Source organism: Gopherus evgoodei, chromosome 7, assembly GCF_007399415.2.
Source record: "Gopherus evgoodei ecotype Sinaloan lineage chromosome 7, rGopEvg1_v1.p, whole genome shotgun sequence".
Classification (NCBI taxonomy): domain Eukaryota; kingdom Metazoa; phylum Chordata; order Testudines; family Testudinidae; genus Gopherus; species Gopherus evgoodei.
Window position 1 is genome coordinate 61,259,590 of NC_044328.1, and position 22,037 is coordinate 61,281,626.

The 22,037-nt window shown below is 40.2% G+C and overlaps 1 protein-coding gene across 15 annotated transcripts in view; it reads right to left on the minus strand.

The window, feature by feature from the left end:
• ZMIZ1 (zinc finger MIZ-type containing 1) overlaps nt 1-22,037 on the minus strand; it is a 508,413-nt gene that overhangs the window by 190,659 nt on the left and 295,717 nt on the right. For 14 of the 15 annotated variants that reach the window (XM_030569259.1, XM_030569249.1, XM_030569248.1 and 11 more), the window contains one exon: nt 6,531-6,644. In XM_030569259.1, coding sequence (XP_030425119.1) covers nt 6,531-6,644 — 114 coding nt within the window. Of the gene's footprint in view, nt 1-6,530; nt 6,645-6,838; nt 7,089-22,037 lie in introns of those variants that run through there. The other variant, XM_030569254.1, reaches the window with a different exon arrangement.

Below are 22,037 nucleotides of genomic sequence, written 5' to 3' on the forward strand. Positions count from 1 at the left end.
CAAGGATCCATGCTGGATTATTTACTAGTCAACATCTACAGTAGTGACTTATCTGATACAATTTCACATAACTTCACTTATGCCGATGACATTGCTCTTGTGGTATAAGGCAAAGAACTTGCCACCATTGGTGATATCCTTTCAACACCTCAAGATAATGGTGGCATACTTTTAATACTGGAAGCTCTACCCTAAGGCCTCCAAAATTTTGGTAATAGCTTTTCACCTAAACAACAACGCTGCTAAGGAACCACTCAGTGTCACCTTTTACAGTCGACAGGTCTGAAATGAGCCCTATCTAAAGTACCTGCATGTAACCTTGGCCAGAAGCTTGGACTTTTAAACTTTATTTGAAAAGGACATGCAAAGAAGTAAAAGAAAGAACTAGTTCATCCAAACACTTGAAAACACAAAATGAGGTGATGATACACACACACACAAAACAGCGACTATAGCACTGGTATACTTGATTGCTGAACATTACGCACCCCAGTTCACATATACTAACTTTGGAGGTGTAGTTTAATGCCGCAAGGAGAATCACAACTGGAACATTAAAATCAACACTCCTTCAATGGCTGCCCACTTTGGCACATATAGCCCCACCCAAAATCTGGACACACACACACAAACAGCTGGTGCATACAATCAAACCATGGCCAACTAGAACTTACCAATTCATGAGGACCTCCAGAACCTTCGAAAGACATGCCTGAAATCTCACAAACCTATTTGAGATTAGGCTAAAACTCTTGAAGCAGACTCATTCAATCCTGAAGCACATTGGAGAGAATTCTGGGATAATGCTAATGTCTCAAAAAAACACCTGATTGCTGACCCTACAAAAGAACTTCCAGGCTTCAACCTGCCCAGAAACAATGATTCACTTTGAACCATTTCAGAACACTGAATGGCAGATGCTGTCTCATCTCTACTACCTCTAGAAAATAGGAGATAATGCACAATGTAACTGTGGACACCAGTCGCAAGCTATGGACCATACCATAAATCACTGATGCTTTAGTCATGTGTCTGTGTTATCTCATGAAGCCACTTCTAAAGGTATTCACTGGCTCACTAATCTGGACCTGGTTATTTGAGCTTGTCAGTATTTGAGAAGATAGTAAGTACAGCTGCATATATAGTATACTAATATGTATAATACTAATGAATAGTCTTATGTTTACAGAGCATAAAGATTATTACTCACATAATGTAACTTTAGTTTTATAAAGCGGATTTAATTCCAAATTGCTTTACAAATTTCACACCCACTATGATTAGAAAATATTTCTCCTACCAATAAAATGCAGCCACTCTGGGTTACAAACTGGCAGCTATTTAAATCAGTTTTTTACAACTGTATGCAACAGTTAGTGACAGACAGAGAAGAATATTTCATCCAAATGAAACTTCAGGAATATTAATAGGACAGATACAATTTCATTTATAGACAGAATTCAGGCTTCAGAATAAAGATTCTCAAATCTGATTTGCCAAGTAACCCTTGTGGAAAAGCAGCAAAGAATCCTGTGGCACCTTATAGACTAACAGACGTTTTGGAGCATGAGCTTTCATGGGTGAATACCCACTTCTTCAGACGCATGTGATGGAAATTTCCAGGGGCAGGTATATATATGCTAGCAAGCAAGCTAGAGATAACGACGTCAGTTCAATCAGGGAGGATGAGGCCCTGTTCTAGCAGTTGAGGTGTGAAAACCAAGAGAGGAGAAACTGATTCTGTAGTTGGCAAGCCATTCACAGTCTTTGTTCAATCCTGAGCTGATGGTGTCAAATTTGCAGATGAACTGAAGCTCAGCACTTTCTCTTTGAAGTCTGGTCCTGAAGTTTTTTTGCTGCAGGATGGCCACCTTAAGATCTGCAATAGTGTGGCCAGGGAGGTTGAAGTGCTCTCCTACAGGTTTTTGTATATTGCCATTCCTAATGTCTGATTTGTGTCCATTTATCCTTTTCCGTAGAGATTGTCCAGTTTGGCCGATGTACATAGCAGAGGGGCATTGCTGGCATATGATGGCGTATATTACATTGGTGGATGTGCAGGTGAATGAACCAGTGATGGTGTGGCTGATCTGGTTAGGTCCTGTGATGGTGTCGCTGGTGTAGATATGTGGGCAGAGTTGGCATCGAGGTTTGTTGCATGGATTGGTTCCTGAGCTAGAGTTATTATGGTGCAGTGTGCAGTTACTGGTGAGAATATGTTTCAGGTTGTGGAAAAGCAGCTCACATAGCACCTCGTTTTCCTTTGCAAATTAGAAGACAGGTACTCGCTAGAAGAACACAAATATATGTTTGCATTTTAGGTATGTTTCTACTTATTTCTTCCAAGCTCATTTCTGTAATTTCTCTCTGGAGTCTGTAACTTGCAAGAAAAAAAAATGTATGCAAGATTTACCTCCACCTCCTTGCATCTTCTCTATCTGTTTAAATGGGTTTCTGTTTAAAAGTACATTAAGCTCTCATTTCAGGAGTTTTCATGGGTTAGATATAAAAATCAGTTCTAGGATTACTGTGAGACTGACATTATTTTGCATGGTGGTGGTGCTCATAGGTTAGGATTATATCCCCAAAAAGGAAGTGTCCTTTAAAGGGTCTTATTTAACAAGGGAAGGGTATTTCACAAGCTAAATCTAGCTCACTATGGGTTTAATAAAAACCTGTCCATTTTCTTTTCTGGCAAAGTTTCAGTAGCTCTGACAAACTCTGAGTTTATTCTTAAAATAAGAAAGCCAGACCTGTTATCTCCAATATATTCTCACTGGCTCCTATAGGAGCAATTTCAACCTGAATAATGCCAAGTGCAGGGAATGCACAAAGGCAAATCTATTCATTAGCCTAAAATGTGGTCACTGGGAGAAAAGTGATACTGTGAAAATTATGTTTTGATGTTCCACACATGCTCTGTATCCGATTCACGCAGTTTACCAGTCAAAACAAGATTTCCATAACTGCTGGCACTTCAAACTCAATCTAGGATCTGAAAATCATGCTGTGATGGCTTTCTGTTTCTTACATCAGCAACACTGATTTCACAAAGCAGGCAACTTTGCAGATGACGCACAGAATGATATGCAGCATGTTCTTTTGCAGCTATATTGATTCAGTGGGACTGGCAGAAGGAGAAAATAATTGCTTTTGTTATTAAGCTAAGAAGAGCTAGCTAAGACTGTACACAGGAAGCTGGGGTGTAGCCCCAACCTACCATTTCCCAAGAACGACTGTTTGGATCAAAACCACAGTATGAGGGATTTGAAGTAATCCATCTTATGTAAGGGTAGAACTCTTATTTGTTATTTCAGCAAAAATATTAGTTTTAAAGTGAACTACCCAAGGAAGAAAACTGCTGTTCATGCAGATCTGCCAAGTACATTGGACAGACTTTTCATAACAGCACACAGGCCTGTGTTGAAGACCTGGTCTTCCATCTCACATTTCTAAATTTTGCAGTTTGTGAATGGACACTCTGCTCATTTTAGAGAGAGCCTGCCCTTTGTTCGCATTCTCTGAATACTTTAGGATTTAGATGTTGCCTAGTGTCTCCTGAGTGCTATCCTATAGCACAAAATCTACATTTATGTGCTGGAAGGAGTAGTTTCATGTTGAACATTTTTTTTTCTCTTTCTTTCTTTCTTTCTTTCTTTTTTTTTTGCAGTTTGCGCAGAAAATCATGTCTGTGTGTTGTCTGAAAAATTAAGAAAATAAATTTTTCTTTACACACGGAAAAAGAGGAGCCGATACTGCAAACCCTTCTAATGTTTTGTAGAAATTCCTGGGTCATTTATCAGCGTGCTAGCTGCTTTGGAATCCAGTGTAATGCAAATGTTCTAATGATGCCAGAGGCTAAGTGCTTTTTAATTTATATCCCAAAAGTAATGAAGTTCTGAAGTAATTTGTTTTCAAAGGTCATTTTAGGGATTGGAAAAATAAAGAATTAATAATCCTGCTACAATGGAATGAATAGGCTTTTATGCTTTTTGGGGGGAGGGGAATCATAGTATAATCCCCCACAAGGTAAAATAATTGATAAACATTTCCAAAGATAAGCAGCTTTGGCTCTTAATATCATAGAGCATGCAGTTGCTAAATTAATATTAATTTTGCTTATGACTAAGGCTCTACTTGAATTGCGGTATGATTGTCAAATAATTGCAGCTGAGTTGTGGACAAGACATGGAAAATCATGGAAAGTAATAATGGACTTTTATTAATTGCAGTAAATTGGAAAAACCAGAAAAGACCTATTTGTTTAAGAAAAATTTGCTGGAACAATGTGCCTGCTAACTTTTTTGATAACCCTTTTGCTGCAACTATATTACAGTCAACGCGTGGGGCTGACAGCCCGAGCCCCAGCCACCAGAGCTGACAGCACAAGCCCCACCCACTATCAGCTCGGATAAACGGGCTTCTAACTGTACTAATGCACAAAGAAGTGTGTGTTGCAAACCTCAAAAGGTAAGAAACTATGCAAAGTAAGCTCATTAAAATAAAAATTGCAGTGGAAACCTAATATTACGGGATCCACACTTTCCACAATATTGTAAATTAAGTAGGGCCTTACTTATGACGGTCCAATATACAATTTGTTTTCAGTTGCTCATAACTTTCTGCTGCTTTTCCCCCCACCAGAACACAGCAAGCATGAGAGCTTTGGGTTCAGAAGTGGAGCATGCAGCAAGGTTTCAGTCAGACCCAAGCCTGGGAGATGCCCCCATGTGCATTGGCCAGAGTTGGCAAAAGATAGGAGTGCAGAGGGAAGGAACTTTTGGCTTGGCCATCTCATTAGAATAAAGGGCACTCTCACAGTGTAGGAGGAGAGATCCCTTCTCAGCCCCATCTAAGTGGGGTGGGCGCTCATACCGAAGCCATAAGGACTTAGGCACTCCTAAGTCGCATGATCGTGTTCAAAAGATTCCAAGGAGCAAGTCTTCAGTACTGGTCTCTGCATCTAACTTGACACCAGCTGCTGTACCACCTAAATAAAACACTGGGACCTGAAGGACTGGGAACTGTCGGTATCACTGAAAACTGTGATATTGGTGACTCATTCACTGGTGGTATCTTCATGTTCCTGTAAGGGGCCGCTGTCTATACCTACTCTAGTGGTATCAAGTGACAAGACACAACCTTTCCAGAGGATATCTTCATCCTCCTGGTCCCACAATCTCCCTTGTTATTGGGACCAGTCTGCACCAGGGAGATATAGGCATTCCTTTTCTTTCTTGCTCTCTTATTGAGCTGTCTTCAGCCATGAGGTCAGGAGAGCATAGTTAACCCACAGACACAGGAGTCTACGTGGGTTCACAATGCGCCAGTCTTTCATTTGTCTCCTTTTCACAAACGCCAAACTCAGACACAGTGTTTTTCAATTGCCAGATACAACATAAACATATAGGGACACATTACATCATGTGTATATTTTGATAAATTGGGGAATTTGCTAAGACAACTTACAGTTTAAACATCATCAGAAGTCTGTGGAGCCCAATAACATTTATAATTCTCTCAAAAAATATTTCCTGCTTGGAAGGATGATACGCAATTTCTTACAGATCACTAGATTCATTTCATACCTTGACAGAGTTCTGAGAGATGCTATACACTTGAACACATTAAGATGGAGCCATTCCTTAACATTTGGAGTATTACAGCTGAATCTGGCTCTTAGTAACTGCTATATGTATGAAACCAATTTGTGTATTTTTGCATGGATAACAAGCATCTGTCAACACTTACGCTGAAGGATGGAATAAGCTATCTAGGTGATCTATTTGTTTCTCTTGATATTTGGTAAGCTTTTGTTTTAATTTACCATTATTATGTAATGTTATGAAAATAGCAAGAAAGCTTTTGAGTACCCCCGCTGCACAGTATTTACTTGACTCTCTGAATATTTCTGGCCTGGATCCTAAATCTGCAGGGCAAGCGGCACCATTCAGAACAAAAATTGCTCATTGTAGGCACTGAATTGTACATTCTGCATTTGATAGTTGCTCTAAGACCAATCTCCGCTCATTTGACTCACACAGGCAATCCATTAAAGTCAACAGCACTCACACAAGTAATAAGGTAGGATTTGACCCACGTCAGCATATGTAACAGGCTAAGCCAAATGAAACGGATTTCTCTAGAATGCTCATCAGCTGATGGACTAGCTCTGGTTACCTCAGAAGAGTGCCCTTCCACCCACTTCCTCAAAAATAAGCAATAGGGGAGATTTGTCTGAAATTTCGATGGCTCTCCTAATTAGTGGCTCAGTTAGTGTATACAGAGAGATGAAGTACAGCTATATAAGATTTTTCCCTCCAAATGATTAATTTCCTATTGCCTTCTTATGTTGCATGTTAAGTAACATTAGTCACCCTGATTGCTATGAAATAAATATATATTAGTATGTGGGGATTAAGGAGCCAAGTGCTGTATAGAAACAGTGACTAACAGCAGACTCATTTACCAGTCTTTGACAGACAGCACACAGAGAGGAAGAAATGCCATCATGGAAAGAGTTGACGTACCGTCAAACAGCCCATCAGACTCTGCTCGAAAGGTCTCTGGAAAGCTCTCGGGTCTCCACACCAATCCAGGAGCTCTGTAGCTGCATTATGGAAGTTTGCAGGATTCTGTAAGTGCTGAAAAGGGGGGAAATTAAACAATATGGTAAATAAATAATGTTAACTGCTGGATGCATTCTCTTCATCACACTATTTGAAAGCCAAAAAACCCAGGAAATAAGAGATGAATAGAGTAGACCAACTTAATTTATTCTCTATTATCTGTATATTGCTCCTAATTTAATTTTATTGCACAGAGGTAATAACTCAACTGAAAGTCCAGATCCAGTTCCCCAAAACTTCATGAATTGTGCCCAGAGATGTAATGAGTTGAACTAGGCCACCAAGGCTCACCAATCCCAACGCAGGGCAGGCTTGAATCTCATTCTGCATTTCAACTCTTTGCCTCAGGCCCAACTCCAACTGCTGAAAAGGGGGACACAGACCCACAATGCTTTTAGAACAGCTAGATTTCAGCATCTGCCCGCTTACTTACTGGCCCGACTGCCTTGCTATGGACATTGCTGATACTTATTAAACAGTTTCCACAACTGTAGCTAGCCTGTGGTTGCAACAAATATTGAGACATTTGCGGCACCGTAGTTCAGGAAAACAGCACACGGAGGAAAACACTGACACCAAGATATGGCTGTGACATTGCTACAACTGAAAATACAAAAGCACATAGAGTGTTGAGAAATATCCAAAGGAAATCTCACAACCCCTACAGGAGCAGGATTTCATTAGCTGGCAAAACTTGGAAAAGGAAACCCACTTAACTGCTACTCTCTTGGGTTCCACTGCACTGGCCAAAATACAGTCCTGTTTTGGGAGACATTTAGTAGTATTATTTAATACCATAATGTCTACTGTCATATTTCAAAGTACTCTAAAACCAAAATGTTCCAAATTTTTAGCGGGAAGAATTCAATGTATAGCAAGATAGTGGCTGTTAAATCCTCTGAGAAGAAAGCATTATTTGTCTGGATTTTGAAAAAAACTGATATTTACATATATCCCATCCCGATCCGGGTTTGTATAAGGTCACCATTAACATGATGCCTGTGTGCCTACGTACTGTACAATGCTCACACCCAGAATGGCGATACATTATGGGCACAAGAAAGCCACATAGTAAAAGTCTTTGCTTGTCGAGCCTTCATTTGTGAGGTCTTTGGGGCAAAGGCCATTTTTTATTTGGTGTAAAGCACCTAGCAAACATCAGGCACTATAAGAGTTTTTGCTATTGCTGTTAAAAATAAACTAATATATACTATTATTAAAATAGAATTAAAAGAATAAAAAGAATTTCTTACTCATGGAGACAATCGTTACCGCAGCATATGAGGTGTACAAAAGGTTTCCACTAGCCTGTGGTGAGAGGGCCTTGCTTGTTAGCTGTGGCTGTAACAGACTCATATCCTCTGCACACTTGGCATAGAGAAGGCCCTGTAACATACACTCACCAGCAAGTTACATATTTTCTCTGATCAAAGAAATCTCAGTCTGAGGCTCATAATCATCTGAATCCCGGACAAGCCCCTATTTACATGATGGCTGCCAACTTCCTATACTTCCCCCTTTTTATGTATTCATTTATCTAAGAGATGGAGGACACACTCTATGTCCTGGAGAACAGCACCTGGTTATACCAAAGTTCTGTATTTTAGATCTGTCCTTCATACCTTGCAATGGAAAATGCAAAACAAAAAAAACCCAAACCAAACCTCATTATTGAAGGACTACACCCTATATGCACCAGGAAATTGTCAGCAATTCCTAGAACTGCCATTTTCAGGAGATTGGACTAGCCCATACGGTTCATCAAAAAGGATGACCCATTGGCGTCCTCTCTGGCATATGCAAATATCTAACATTGAGAGTTAGCTGAATTTTTGCAAGCTCTTTGGCTTTTTGCTTCACAGATTTTACATAAAGGGGATTTCTGTCAATGTAAAACTTGGAGAACTCTCCAGCTCAACAGAGTCAGCAGTGCAGACAAAAATGAGATGGTCAGTGATGACCCAAAACTACTTTACTCAGTTTATATAGATTCCAATAAAACTTCACAGTAATTAAAAACACTGATCTTAACTCTAAAGATTCACTTATTTCCTTTCCCATGTGTATCATCATAATCTCATGTAAGTATTTTCCCCAAACAGGCTACATACACAGTAATGCCAGCTCTCACAATAGGTGTGATATTTGACTTAAAGCCCAAACTTCTAGAGACAAGAGCCTATATGGGAAACTCAGCTTGATTTTTAAAAAGGTCGTAGCCTTTGTGGTTGAAGAGAAAAATCTGAAAATGTGCACCCAGAAGGCTTAAAACCCAGAAGGCAAATAAAAGGAAACCAACAATAGAAGGAATTTATTAAATTATCATTATTTTTAAACCAATCTGATGAACTTAGGGAAGTTGTTTGACTCATGATTTTTGAATTTTTGGAGTTGGCATTGCTATAAACATATGTCCTACATTCAAAATCTATTAACATTAAAGGATATTCAGTTCTCTCCCCCTTACTCTCATGCCAGATAAACCAAATAAATTAGCTCCAAGACCGCGGAGTGAAAATGAGTATCCTCCCACACCAGGGTGTGACAAGCTCTTATGTCTGTGACCTTTTGGATCCTGTTACACTAATCCTTGTTCTATGGAGGATCTTTGTCAGAGGCCCTTGCACTGACAAGAGATGACTGGTATGTGGGACAGCAAGTTTCAAAACAAAGGAAGAATTTAAAAAAACAAACAAACATTATGCAACATGGTATCTTCCCACTTAGCAACATGGAGCCAAATTTATACCAACTGCATGACTTCCTCTGAGTTGTATTTTCAAAGCAACATTTCCATGCCAGCTCAATGAGAGGAGTCAAAGCTCTTTGTATACTTATGAATATTAGCATCTCCAACTAAACAAAGATAAGAGGGATCTTTTATGTCTGTTATAAAAATCAACAGGCCCAGTAGTTTAGGTTATTCGTCCTGACTATAGCAAGCAGAAAGGTGAGAGATTGGGAGCCTTCAAAGCTGCGAATGTCTGCTGCAAAAGCTCTCATTATCTACTGTCATTTCAATTCTCCATTCTCATTTAGCTGAAAAAACACAAAAACCAACTCAAAACCCTTTAGAGCATCATACACCAAAGGCAACTTCTCCTGCTATAATGCATCTGCAAAAATTGGAGAGAAAGAAAAATGTGAGCATAACTGGAGCACAAATCATACTGTGATAATCACATGCTGCAGGGGCAGCAAAAAGATTGCATGTTGCAACCTCAATAACACTCAGAATATGGAAAAAAATATTTTTTTTGTTTTATGGATCATCAGGTGAGTCTTGTAGCTCAACTTTTGGGTGCTGAACTTGAGATATCTTACAGGGCCCTGATTTGCAGAGGTGCTGAGCACCTTCCTTCTGAAAAATCAAAAGCCAAGTTAAGAAATCAAGTTGGGCACCCAAAAATGGAGGCACTTAATCATTCACCATTTTTGAAAATTTAGGCCACCATTAAAGAGGCCTTAAACATGGGTTTAATTTTCACTTCATTGTGTCATACCCTGACACCTACTTAATGTGAGACTATCAAAAATCAATATGCTTTGAGACAAGTAAAGGACTGAAATAAGTTTGTTTCATTTTTAAACTTCACTCTAGAGATATATACTCATCTCAATGGGATACATCAGAGCAGAAACGATGGTGACTTGGACTTCGATTAATTACGCCTTATGCAACTCTCACTCAAGTTTCCATCTCATCAACCCATTGCACTTGGGCTTTTTTTTCCTTTTTTTTTTTTTTGGCATGGTCAAGCACAGCAAGGGCCTATCATAAACCAACCACTAAAAGATGGGTCCTCTACAAAAAAACCAATTGTATACACACACACAGCATGCTGAAAACTTGACATCCTACACAGCAACTGTGCTACTGAAAATTAATTTATACATTAGTTAAGCAAGATGAGTAACCTCCTCTCCTCTCCCCCCGCCCCCCCGCCTTTGTCAATTCTGTCAAAGACAAAAGTCCCAACCAATCTAAAGGAAGAAAAGAACTTGCCAAAACATTAATGGGTTTGATCTCCATCCTCTTTATGTTTGAGTAGTTTCTGGAGCAAGAGAGAAAGCTCATGCTGTACAAAGTAGGGAACGTGTTGTACAGGTTGCATGAAGCCTTTCATGCCAAAAACCTATTTCTCATCCCTTTCTAATTTTCTCAGTAAATAATTTTTAAAATAAGTAAGGGGAGGGAGGTTGCCTGAAATTTCTCAGGATTACAGAGACCAAAGCTGTTTTCTGTGTGGGGGGATGGGGAGCTGAAAGGAAACCACACATGAATCAAAACACACATATGAAGAAGAGATTACATCCTAGGAAACGTTGCCTTATGCAAGAACTACTAGTATAAAACTACTACTACTACAAAAAAACTGAAGACTTCAGCACTCACTTTGGGCTATTACATCTAATGCAATAACCACACAAGACATTAACAGGCTGGCAGAGCTCAAAGCCCAAAGGTTCTACAAGAGAACCACAATATTTAATGTACAACCATGATGTTTAAATACGTTACTTATTTTTTTTTATCACCAACAATGTGCTCAGCATTGCAGAAGACACTTGTATCAAGGTAGTCGCAGGGAACTCACAATCTAAAATAGCAACAAACAAACCAAGACACACTGTAAGAATCAGTTATTTACAAGACTGATCTTCAGTATTACTTAATTTTACTATAAAACAACTATTGAAAAACATCACAATTTCATTATTTCACAACCTATCACAGAGGTGGGCAAATTATGGCCCGCAGGCCACAACCAGCCTGCAGGACCCTCCTGCCCAGCTTCTGAGCTCCTGGCCCGAGAGGCTAGCCACTGGCCCTTTCCCCACTATTCACCCAGGCGAAATGCTCTGGGTGGTGGGTCTGTGAGCTCTTGGGGCAGCACAGCTGCAGAGTCGGGCCTGACCCAGTGCTTGTGCTGCGCGGTGCATGGCTGGCTCCACGCAGGGAGCAAGGGGTTTGGATAGAGGGCTGGGGAGTTCGGGATGGTGATTAGGGGGCGGGGGCGTGGATAGAGGTTGGGGCGGTCAGAGGGCAGGGAACAGGGGCTGAATGGGGGCAGGGGTTTGGGGGGGCAGTCAGGAAGGAGGGGAGCTGGATGGGGGGCAGGGATCCTGGGGGGGAGGAGTCAGGAATGAGAGGAGGGGTTGGATGGAGCGACGGGGGGCAGTCAGAGGTGGGAGTTCTGGGGGCTGTCAAGGGACAGGGAGCAGGGCGGTGGATGGGGAAGGGGACCCGAGGGGGCCGTCAGGGAGTGAGAAGCAGTGGGGGTTAGATAGGGGGCAGGGCCAGGCCACACCTGGCTGTTTGGAGAGGCCTCCCCTAACTGGCCCTCCATACAATTTCCGAAACCCGATGTGGCCCTCAGGCCAAAAAGTTTGCCCACCCCAGAACTTTCAAGAGAAGTTTCTAGAACCAAGTTGTTATAATGAAATGCTTCTTAGGACTCCAGCTGACTTAACGGAATGAAACTGAGAGAGACAAATGCATAAAAATCAGCGACGTGTGATTATATATTATTATGGGCAGGAATCACCAGGTGGTGCTGCCAGCCTCCCAAGTTGTTGTTGTTGTTGTTGTTGTTTTGCAAGCAAATTTTATTTATTTATTTACTGATGCAGTATTTTGCACAGGGGAACTATGGCAAGAAGCAAGGGGGTTCTCTCTCTGCCTTAATCTCACTAACTTCTTGAGGCAGAGTTGTTCCCTGGGAAGCAGGAATTGGTGGTTGGGCTGAGACCCCTGAAAGAGAGGATTATTTACATGCTGTCTGTGAGGATCTCTGCTTTGTAACTGGTATATATGTGTAAATAAAAGAAGCTGCATTAAGTTTATACCTAAACTCTGCATCACTGATTTTTCCTTCAATGGGAAGTCAACTTGCAAGGCCCTGACATCGACACCCTCATCTGTTGGCCTGCAACAGGGTAGGTAATTATTTTTGGTCAAGGTCCAAATTTCTTGGGCAAGATACAGTCAAGATCCAGACTCTATAGAAAATAATAAAAAAATAACCACAAGGATAAGTAAATAAAAAGGTTTTGGGGTCTGTTCAAAAGCATCTGGTGATCTGGATTTGGCCCACAGCTGACCTACTGACTATCCCTGACCTACAATATGTAATCACATGCACATCAACCTGAACACACACACACACACCAGTATTTGTCAGTTCATGCACAAATATGGGCAAGACAGGCATATGTAATATAGATTTGAAATTTTCAAAGGATTCCAGAGCACTGTAAAACAAGAAGTCATATACTCTTTATATACTGAGTTCTCTATACACCCACACCAAAATGCAAGCCTTATACAACTGAAATCTTGAGGAAAAAAAATTTAGGAAGACAGAAATCAGTTATCTGGAATGAAATATGGCTAGGATACCAGGTGTATCACCTATAAATATAGAAGATTACAACCCAGATGTATACCAACATGTTGTAGATATAGCAATGCAGTAACTTCTGGGACAACAGTGCAAAATTAAGAGTAATTACAGAGGGTTAATGTTATCATGCATATATCAAGACATCACTAACATGACAACAATAATATGGAAAACAAAATAATCTCAGTACAGACTGTGTTTTTATATGTTGCTATGGAAATTAAATGTGGAATTTTAATTTACAAATGCATATGGGGGGAAGTATTTTTTTTTCTTTTCTTTGAAACATGCCAGGCTCTGAAGACACAGAACTAATTTACCATATCTTAACTGCTGCTCAAATGGGATGTCATGCAAATAGGATGCTTTTGAGTAGCAAACCGCTTAACTATGCTAAACAAGTTATTGCATGTATTTATGTGATGTCGCACCAAATTATGAAAGCTGACTCAAGTTGTCTGTTTATTTTGCCCAGTTACAACTGCTCTGTGTCTTATGTCTTGCTTTAATTGAACTGCTGAATGATAACATAACTAATCACACAGACGCTAAGCCATGCTGCTAGATTCCAGGTTAATTAACAGTGGCCTACAGTCACTGCATTTCTCACATGGATTGCCACTTCGGCCCCTGCCTAGTCTCTGGCTTCACTAGCCACACAAAGCCTTGCAATTTTGTATTAGAGTAGAAGAATACAACTACCAACAAATGGAGATTTTCACTGCTTGGAAAAAGACATACAGTATCAACTTGCTCCAACTAGCCATATGTTGCCTTTTCTACACTAGAAAATTAACCCATGACTCCAAGAACTGGGAATTAAAAAGATATCCACCAAACATCACGAGACCCTATATTAAAATCTCAAGAATTGGCAACACTGAAATTGGGCTAGTTCCTTTTCAGAGAAGTCAAGTAACACCAGCTGACAATCTGGCCAAAGTTATCTACCTCTAAAAGCATCTTCTTCATCTCTGGCAATCCCCAAATCTATTCCTTTAGTATGAAAGATATGGGGTCCAGCTGCTTCTGCAGAGTCCACCAGCCAAGAAAACTTTTTTTGCTGCAAATCAAAAACTATCATTTCTATTTAAAATCAGTCAATGTGTTCTAATCATTTACTCCATCTTAAAATTCACCTGGACTTGCTTTTCGCTGTGTTTAATGAAAACATACTGCAGCTTTGAATACGCACAGAACAGCAAAAGACAAAACAGGAAAGATTAGAAGGATTCTCTGCAACTTAAACAACACTGGAGCAGAATTAGTGTGGTCCTGTGTACTAGACAAAGCAAGCTTAGCGCTGAAATTAAAATAAATTGCCTGTCTAAATAATGTAAACATAACTCTCATTCAGACACCATTGACTGACTGATATGAGACCAGGCAGTTCTTTGTGTATAGCATACAAATATGTGGCTATTAGACCTAAATTTGATAAGTCATTCCCACCACATTCAAAAAGCAAAGGACCTGCATATCAGCCATGATCATTCACAGTAATTTATTAATACAGCCTTTTATTAGTCTAAATGCTCAAGAGGCTCAGCGAGTAAGCCCAGCCGTGATCTCCTCCCTCTCATGCATGGATAACTGCTATGGTTCTTCATTCATGAATTCAGTCCCTTTCTCACTCCCTGACATGCCCTTCATTGGCTCTTATGGGACTAAAGTGGTGTTGTAGAAATATGAGCCACTAATTGCTGATGTGCTTCTAAAATGGAAAAAGCCATGACCCAAAATAGGTAGTTTTTCTCTTTTGTGATGGTAAAGTAATGTGATTATACATCTGAGAGTCTGTATACGTCAGGAACTATACTTAGTAAATTAAAAACACAACTGAAACCAAGAATCAAAATGTCCTTTCTTTCTTCAGGAGGATAGAGGGGAATATTGAGCTATTTTCTTTCTTTTAGGGAATTGAGCTGTGCTTATCGACATATAGTGATACATAGTGCAATTCTCTAAAAGGAATAGCTCTACAGACTCCTTCTGTAACAAAGATTGTTTTTTATATAGGCAAATAAAAAGGTTCAAGCTGTGAACTCTGCATCCAGATAGAAACTTTTTCAAATTTCAAATGCTTTTCTCATTCACTAGTCTTTAAGAATACCTTGCACTTATATGGAGCATCTTTCATCAGGGGCTCTCAAATTGCCCTACAAATGTTTATTAAGCTTCCAAACACTCCCTATTATCAATGGATAAACTGAGGAACAGACAGATTAAATTACTCATACAAGGACACAGACCTAGGAATAAAATCTACAGCTACTAAGAGAAGATACACTTGAAAGCAGGCCGCCTTCGATACATTTCAGTATTTCCAGTTCCCATTTCAAGGGAAGGAAAACAATAAATAGTGAGCAAGGAAAGAACATCTTTATCCAGAGTATTTAAAAGAAAACAGGGAAAATATCAGCACAGACAAGCAGTGTCCAGTTCAGTCCCTGGATACGTAAGTGCCACTCCCATGGAAATCCATGAGCAAAATTCAGTGTACATGGGCTGAAAATAGGCGCAAGGAATTGTATAGTAATCAACGAGGCAGCATAACTTATACTGATGCAGAATTCAGCAGACATGCAGAGTGTTCTCAATGTACACACCAATAGACCATACTATGGGTTAAAGGGAAAAGCAACGAGAGTGTACCAAATAAAGCAGTGCTTCCAAGCTTAATTATCTCCCTGCTTTCCTTTTACACCTCTTCTGCTTCTTAAACTTATACTAACGTGTTTATTGCAAAGCCCCGTTTGCTTCCCCACCATTTGTAAGTGACATGCTTTTTTTTTTTGCATGGCCAGTGCATACCAAATCAATTTCTAGGGCTTCACAAATATTTTGGAAATTTTGACAAAGAATTTTTCAAATATTGTTGCTGGGTTTTGTTCAGTTTATAGAGTAGTTGAAATTTTTTGAAAATTTGACATTTCAGCTAAAGAATATTCATGGGAAAATGTTTCACTACCTTTTTTTCTGAAGTTTTCAACAAGCTGTTTTCCAACCCGCTTGTCCCCAGACAGGTAACTGACCCCACTGTGTAGGTCAGAACTGAATCTGGCCCACACTGAGTCTTTCCAACTCATGTTAAATCTTCTGTTCACATGAGAACATTGTCCCCATGGGCAGGAGATCACTTGCAAAACAAAGGCCACTCTCTGGGTATGGCCACACTTGAAATTTCGGAGAGCTGCTGTGGCAGCGCTTTGAAGTGTGAGTGTGATCAGAGAGCCAGCGCTGAGAGAGAGCTCTCCCAGCGCTGCACATAAACCACATCCCTTACTGGTGTAGCTTGCAGCGCTGGGTGCCGTGCTCCCAGCGCTGCGGCACTGATTACACTGAGGCTTTACGGCGCTGTATCTTGCAGCACTCAGGGGGGTGTTTTTTCACACCCCTGAGCACGAAAGTTGCAATGCTGTAAAGCACCAGTGTAGCCATGGCCTCACAATGATACACAGATGTTTGCAGAATTGATTCCAGAATTTATCCAATTCATTTTTCAAAATTTAAATAGCAATGTCAGCTAAACTACTTTGCAGTGCTGGTCCCTTAATTCAGTGATCACAAGATTTGCTTTTGAATTGCGGAGGAGGAGTGGGGGTGAGGGGGTAGGGGATAATGTGTGTCTGGGAGCAACTCCATCTTGTCCACCTACTTTAAAAAGCCATGTTATGTGTCAGCAATATATTCATCATGAGGCTGTTCTTGAAAACCATTAGCAGAACCTAAAAGAGCTGAAATGAGGATTAGTCTGACTTTGCTGATCAGAATTACATGGGCTGCATCTCTTTTCTGGGTTATATGCTTAGTATATAAATAGCTGCAGTACATGCGGAATATTTACAATAGAACTTTTGTCTCCTAATAAGGCAGAAAACAACAAATACACCTTCTCTATAACAAAAATTATAGCTGTTGTGCTATACTCTGCCCTGCCAAGCTGGCCAACGTGCCTTTGCAATTTAAGACCTGAGCCTGGTATCTCATTCTCATAGCCAGCAGAGAAAACGGGCTCACTTTAGCGGCAACAGCTCATTTTGCTCAATAGTAACGTATATATCCAGTTACAACAACATTTGCCAATCCAGTCTTTAGCCATGTCACCATCACCACCTGAGGAATGGTAATACTAAACCTGGAGCTCTCACATCACTGTGGTATACATAAGGAAGACCTGATTTGTGCTTCCCCTTCTGCCTATTCTAAAGTGGAACAAGAGCGATGTCGATCAAAAGAACACTCCATGACACACAAGGCCCCATGGAAAGTGCTGGACATCTGGATTATCATTATGGACACTGCTTCTTGAATCCTTCCTTCAGAGAGGAGAAAAGTACCTTGGAGTGGGAGTGTGTGACGAGTGAAAGAGAAGCAAGAAGCCACAATGAGTCTCAAGATAATCAGAGCATAGTTATTAAATTGATTGTTTAATCATATTTTCCTGACCAGGCATAATGATACAAAGCTTCAGTATTACAATGCAAACTTCAGTGTGTAAAGTTAGGATTTCCTGGCTCTCCAGGACCCTTTTTAATGATTATATGGCTCCTCACATCTTCATGTCTAAACATCACTGCCTAAGGTTATTAATACCAAAAACATTTATGAAATCTAGTTAGTCTAACTGGTGCACTGCACTCATATTGGAGACTTTAACTAGACTGATCAATTTCATTTTCTAGCCACCTTGACCTGGTTCACATGTGCTAGCTCAAGGCACGAGTAATTGGGATTATAGCGCTTCTGGAAACCTTTTTGTATACTTACAAATTTACATCCAAAATATATTAGAAATAAAATGCCTGTACATGGCTTCTAGGTGTCCCAATAAAAATTAATCGTACGGTCTCTTAGAATATCACTCGTAAGTTAAAATACCCACAAGAAAACACACAGCAAAATATACTGCCCCTTCCTATTCCATGCAAAGCCCCAAAACTTCAGCAGCTCCTATCAATTGTGTATGATTTTGCAGTGTCCCCAGAAAGTCAAGAAATTTGGGCCATTTTGGAGCAGGAGGGATGGGGGAATGAGTTCCAGAGCTAATGGGCTTTCAAATAGAACACACTCTTCACTACCACCCTCTGTCCTATTCTGGGGGACAAACTAGAGCCAGAACTGTGATATGGGGGAAGGGGTGGGTCTCTCAAGTGGGTAAGTTCCAAGCCATTTAGATCTGTGAGATCCTGTCTGCTGTGAAATTTAAGTAAGACTCATGAAAACATCCGTACTCATATTGGATTTTATATAGGTTTCTCCCCCTTCTCCTCCATTTGATTTCCAATATAAAAGGTTGTAATAAAATACAACACCGTGGGTGGGTGAGTCTAACATTTACCTCTTTCTATTCTGGGTGGATGAATACTGGATATTGCCCACTCTAGTTAGCCAAACTGTTTACACAAAGAAACCCTGGGCAAAGGTGTTGGGACCAATTTAATGATATAGGAACTTCCATCTTCAATGCCTGTGCCATTTAGCAAGGCCGTTTGAGTTTTTAAATATCTCAACGTGTTTCTGAGTTACCATTCCCAAGGTAGCAAAGAGTCCTATGGCACCTTATAGACTAACAGACGTATTGGAGCATGAGCTTTCATGGGTGAATACCCACTTCAGCGGATGCACGAAAGCTCATGCTCCAATATGTCTGTTAGTCTATAAGGTGCCACAGGACTCTCTGCTGCTTTTACAGATCCAGACTAACACGGTTACCCCTCTGATACCATTCTCAAGGTATGTGTCAGTCTTTCCCTCCAAAATATACCAGGTCTCCCTATGTGGATGACAATCTAAACCTTTTACTTCAGGAAAAGTTGTTAATGGATTTTATTGCTGGAAGCTGATTTGTTCCAGACACATGCTTACTTATCTTGTTTAAAAGAAACTACTTGTGCAATGTATTTTAAAATAGGATATGCGGCGACCACAGGTCAGTAGGTCCTCGGTCTGCAAAATTCCACATTAGGAACAATTATATAATTTGAAGCTGAAATGACAGCATTTTGAATTATCTGAGTTTATTCATAAGTAATGTCTGAATAGTTCTTGGAAAACGTAGATTGTTACACGTGCAAAATACAATTGATAAGTAATTCTACAGCACCTTCCACCGGAGAATCTCAAACTGATTTAATGAAATCAGTGAAGGTCACAATAACCCGAAAATGGTTGGAAAGTATTAATCATGAGTTACTGCAAAAAGGGCAGCTGAGGCACAGGGAGATTGAGTTGCCCAACAGCACTAAGGGAGCCAAGAACAGAGTTGGCAAAAGTAAGCAGAAGTACTGATTCCCATTTCCTTGCTCTTTCCAATGGACCAAACTCAATTTTTATTCTATTTTCTCAATTCTAGTGGCATAAGGGCAGAGATTTCCTTAAAAAAAAAAATAAGAAATCCACAGCCAACTGTCAAATTACATATACTGTATTGGGTTTGACATGTACTTTTTCAAAGGTTTTTTGCTCATTTACTGAACACTTAAATATTTATCATGTGTCTTCCTTATATTTCTGTGTTTTAGCTTTATTATTTTAATCTCATAGTCCATATAGAATGAACAGAACTGATGCCACTCTAACAGCACATACATCCAAACATGTCCTACTTTCACCAGCCCCCATCAGCAAAATATACATTGTATATAAAATGTCTGCACGGGAATGATTTTTCAGTATTCCTAGGAAAGATGAAATTTGCAATACTCATTGCAATAAAGATAAATATGCATTCAGAAAGCTTCAGAGTTATATTTAGCAAGGGCCAGGTATAGGAAGAGGTGCGTCTAATTGATTAACCTCTTCATTGTCTTAAATGGCCAACCTGAAGGCTACAACTAACACTGGAAATTAAAGTTCCATTGCCAACAGCAATTTTACAATTTCCAATAGGAAGGAACATTCAGTGATGATTACCCTGAGAAACAACACAAGCCATCTGAATGTTCAAAATTTGTTTCAAACCATATCCTGATACATTTAACTTAATTTTCCACACTATGATCACTTATAGGGTGACTGTTTCAGAGATTCAATTTTGAGGGGTCAAATCCCCCATAGCACCAGATTCATAACTCAGTCCTTTTTTTTTTTTTTTAAATCATCGTCTACTTCAGTTTCAGGAAGAATATTTGTAACTGGCATTGCAGGCAACTGTTCAGAGTTCGATTTAGTCTTTAAAAAGTCATCAATTTCCTTTTCATGAAACCCTGAACAAATATTTAAAAATGCTTTTGTTTGCCCACAAACATAAGACAAATACCCCATAGAACCATTAATTTTCCAGGACACAAGAATGACACTCGCCATCTACGTTCTTGAAACCTAGAGCCCAACCATTCACTTTCCTTCTCCTCTTCTTGTTTATCCCTATCTTACTCTGGAAAAAATAGGACTGATAATTCTGAAGGGAAAAAGATTTTGCAGGCAGCAATACCAGACAGCAATGAACAAGTTTGCAGGCATATAACCTGTCTGTTCTACTCTTTCTGTACCTCCAATAGACAGGGCTCTTTTAATTACCATCCTATACATCTTGCCCACTTCCATCTGGGTTTACAGTTTCAGTGTAGGGCTGCTTCAAAACAGACTAATAAATAATTTGGGATCCTGGCTTTTTATATAAGCTAAGCATCCCAGTAAGCATCATATTCAAAAAATGATGGATTCATTTCAGGATTCATTTCAGACTCTCACGTTTGGAGTGAAATGAAAAATTGTCTTTTTCAACTGCTAAAGCTCTAGCAGGCACTGCACTGTTGCTTCTGAATCTTACTTCTGCTTTCAGACAGGAATAGAGGGAAACTGACCGTTAAGACATCCTCTCCCTTCCAATCCTACTGCCAAAGGGGAAAGCTGGATGGCCCTGGAGATCCTGAGCTAGAACAGGAATGCAATGTCCCTAAAGACCATGACACCTGGAGGTCTCTTCAGTTACTTGTGCCACAGGGCTGGGCCTGTTGCGATATGTCCCTAAATAACCCTCATATCCCACTGAGTCACCAAATGATGCTCTCCTTTTAGTTGCTACCTTGTTTCTGTCCTCTGGCTTCAATTTCAAGTTAAACAAAATGCTTGTTTATTAAACTAAACTGGCTAGACAACGTTACCTGTCCAATGCACTGCTCCAAAGCTTGAATTGTTTGTAGTATCACCTCCTCCTCATTATCTGGCTGTGAGAGGCTGACCAAGAAGGGATAGTCAGTTGTCACCATACCTCTGATTCCGACTCCCGTCTCAGCAAGTCTAGACTGCTGTAGCAATAACTTTGTAACCGGAGTAACCGCCGAAGTTCTGATCTCAGATTCCTGAGCAGCCCTACTGACTCTCTTCTTGGGAGCCATAATGCTTCCCACAAATAGCGAGAAAGGCAAGAGGAAAACCAGGAATCTTCAAATGCTTAGAGTAGCAGAACTGCACCGCCTGGTAGGTAATTAGACAGCTAAGGACACAGAGACCCACCCAAAGAAAAACATCTGCTGTTGGAAGTCAAAGTCTCAGCAGCACTATCTCAGCAGCTTCTGTAACCAGTTCATCCAAATAGGAAGTGACCCTCCCCCAAGGAAATTACCCTTCTCCCCTCCCTTCCTTACCCCATGTACTTCTGTGTTTTATGCATTTGCGGGAGAAGGGCAACTCTGTCATGTCAGCTTCTTTTTCAGTTAGAAATCAAAGAGCTCAAATGCAGGGAGGAGGGTGGGAAGATCTCTGGCAGCTAGCCCTAACCAGCTAAGGAAGAAAAGCTCCATTATGCCACGGAGCACCGTGATGTTATTAATATAAATGGCCATTATGTCTGCTTGGAAATAACAGTTTCTTCCCCCTACCCTGATCCAATATTTAAAGAACCTGATGGAAAATAAGTTACTTCAATTGGCATCATAAAAGCTTCTTCCCTCCTTCTTAGCAGAGAAGGATGTATGGGCTGATGGGAGACTTTTCTCAGGGCTTGTCTATATGGAGAGTTAGCGCATGGCAAACAGATGTGAATCTGTAACACTCT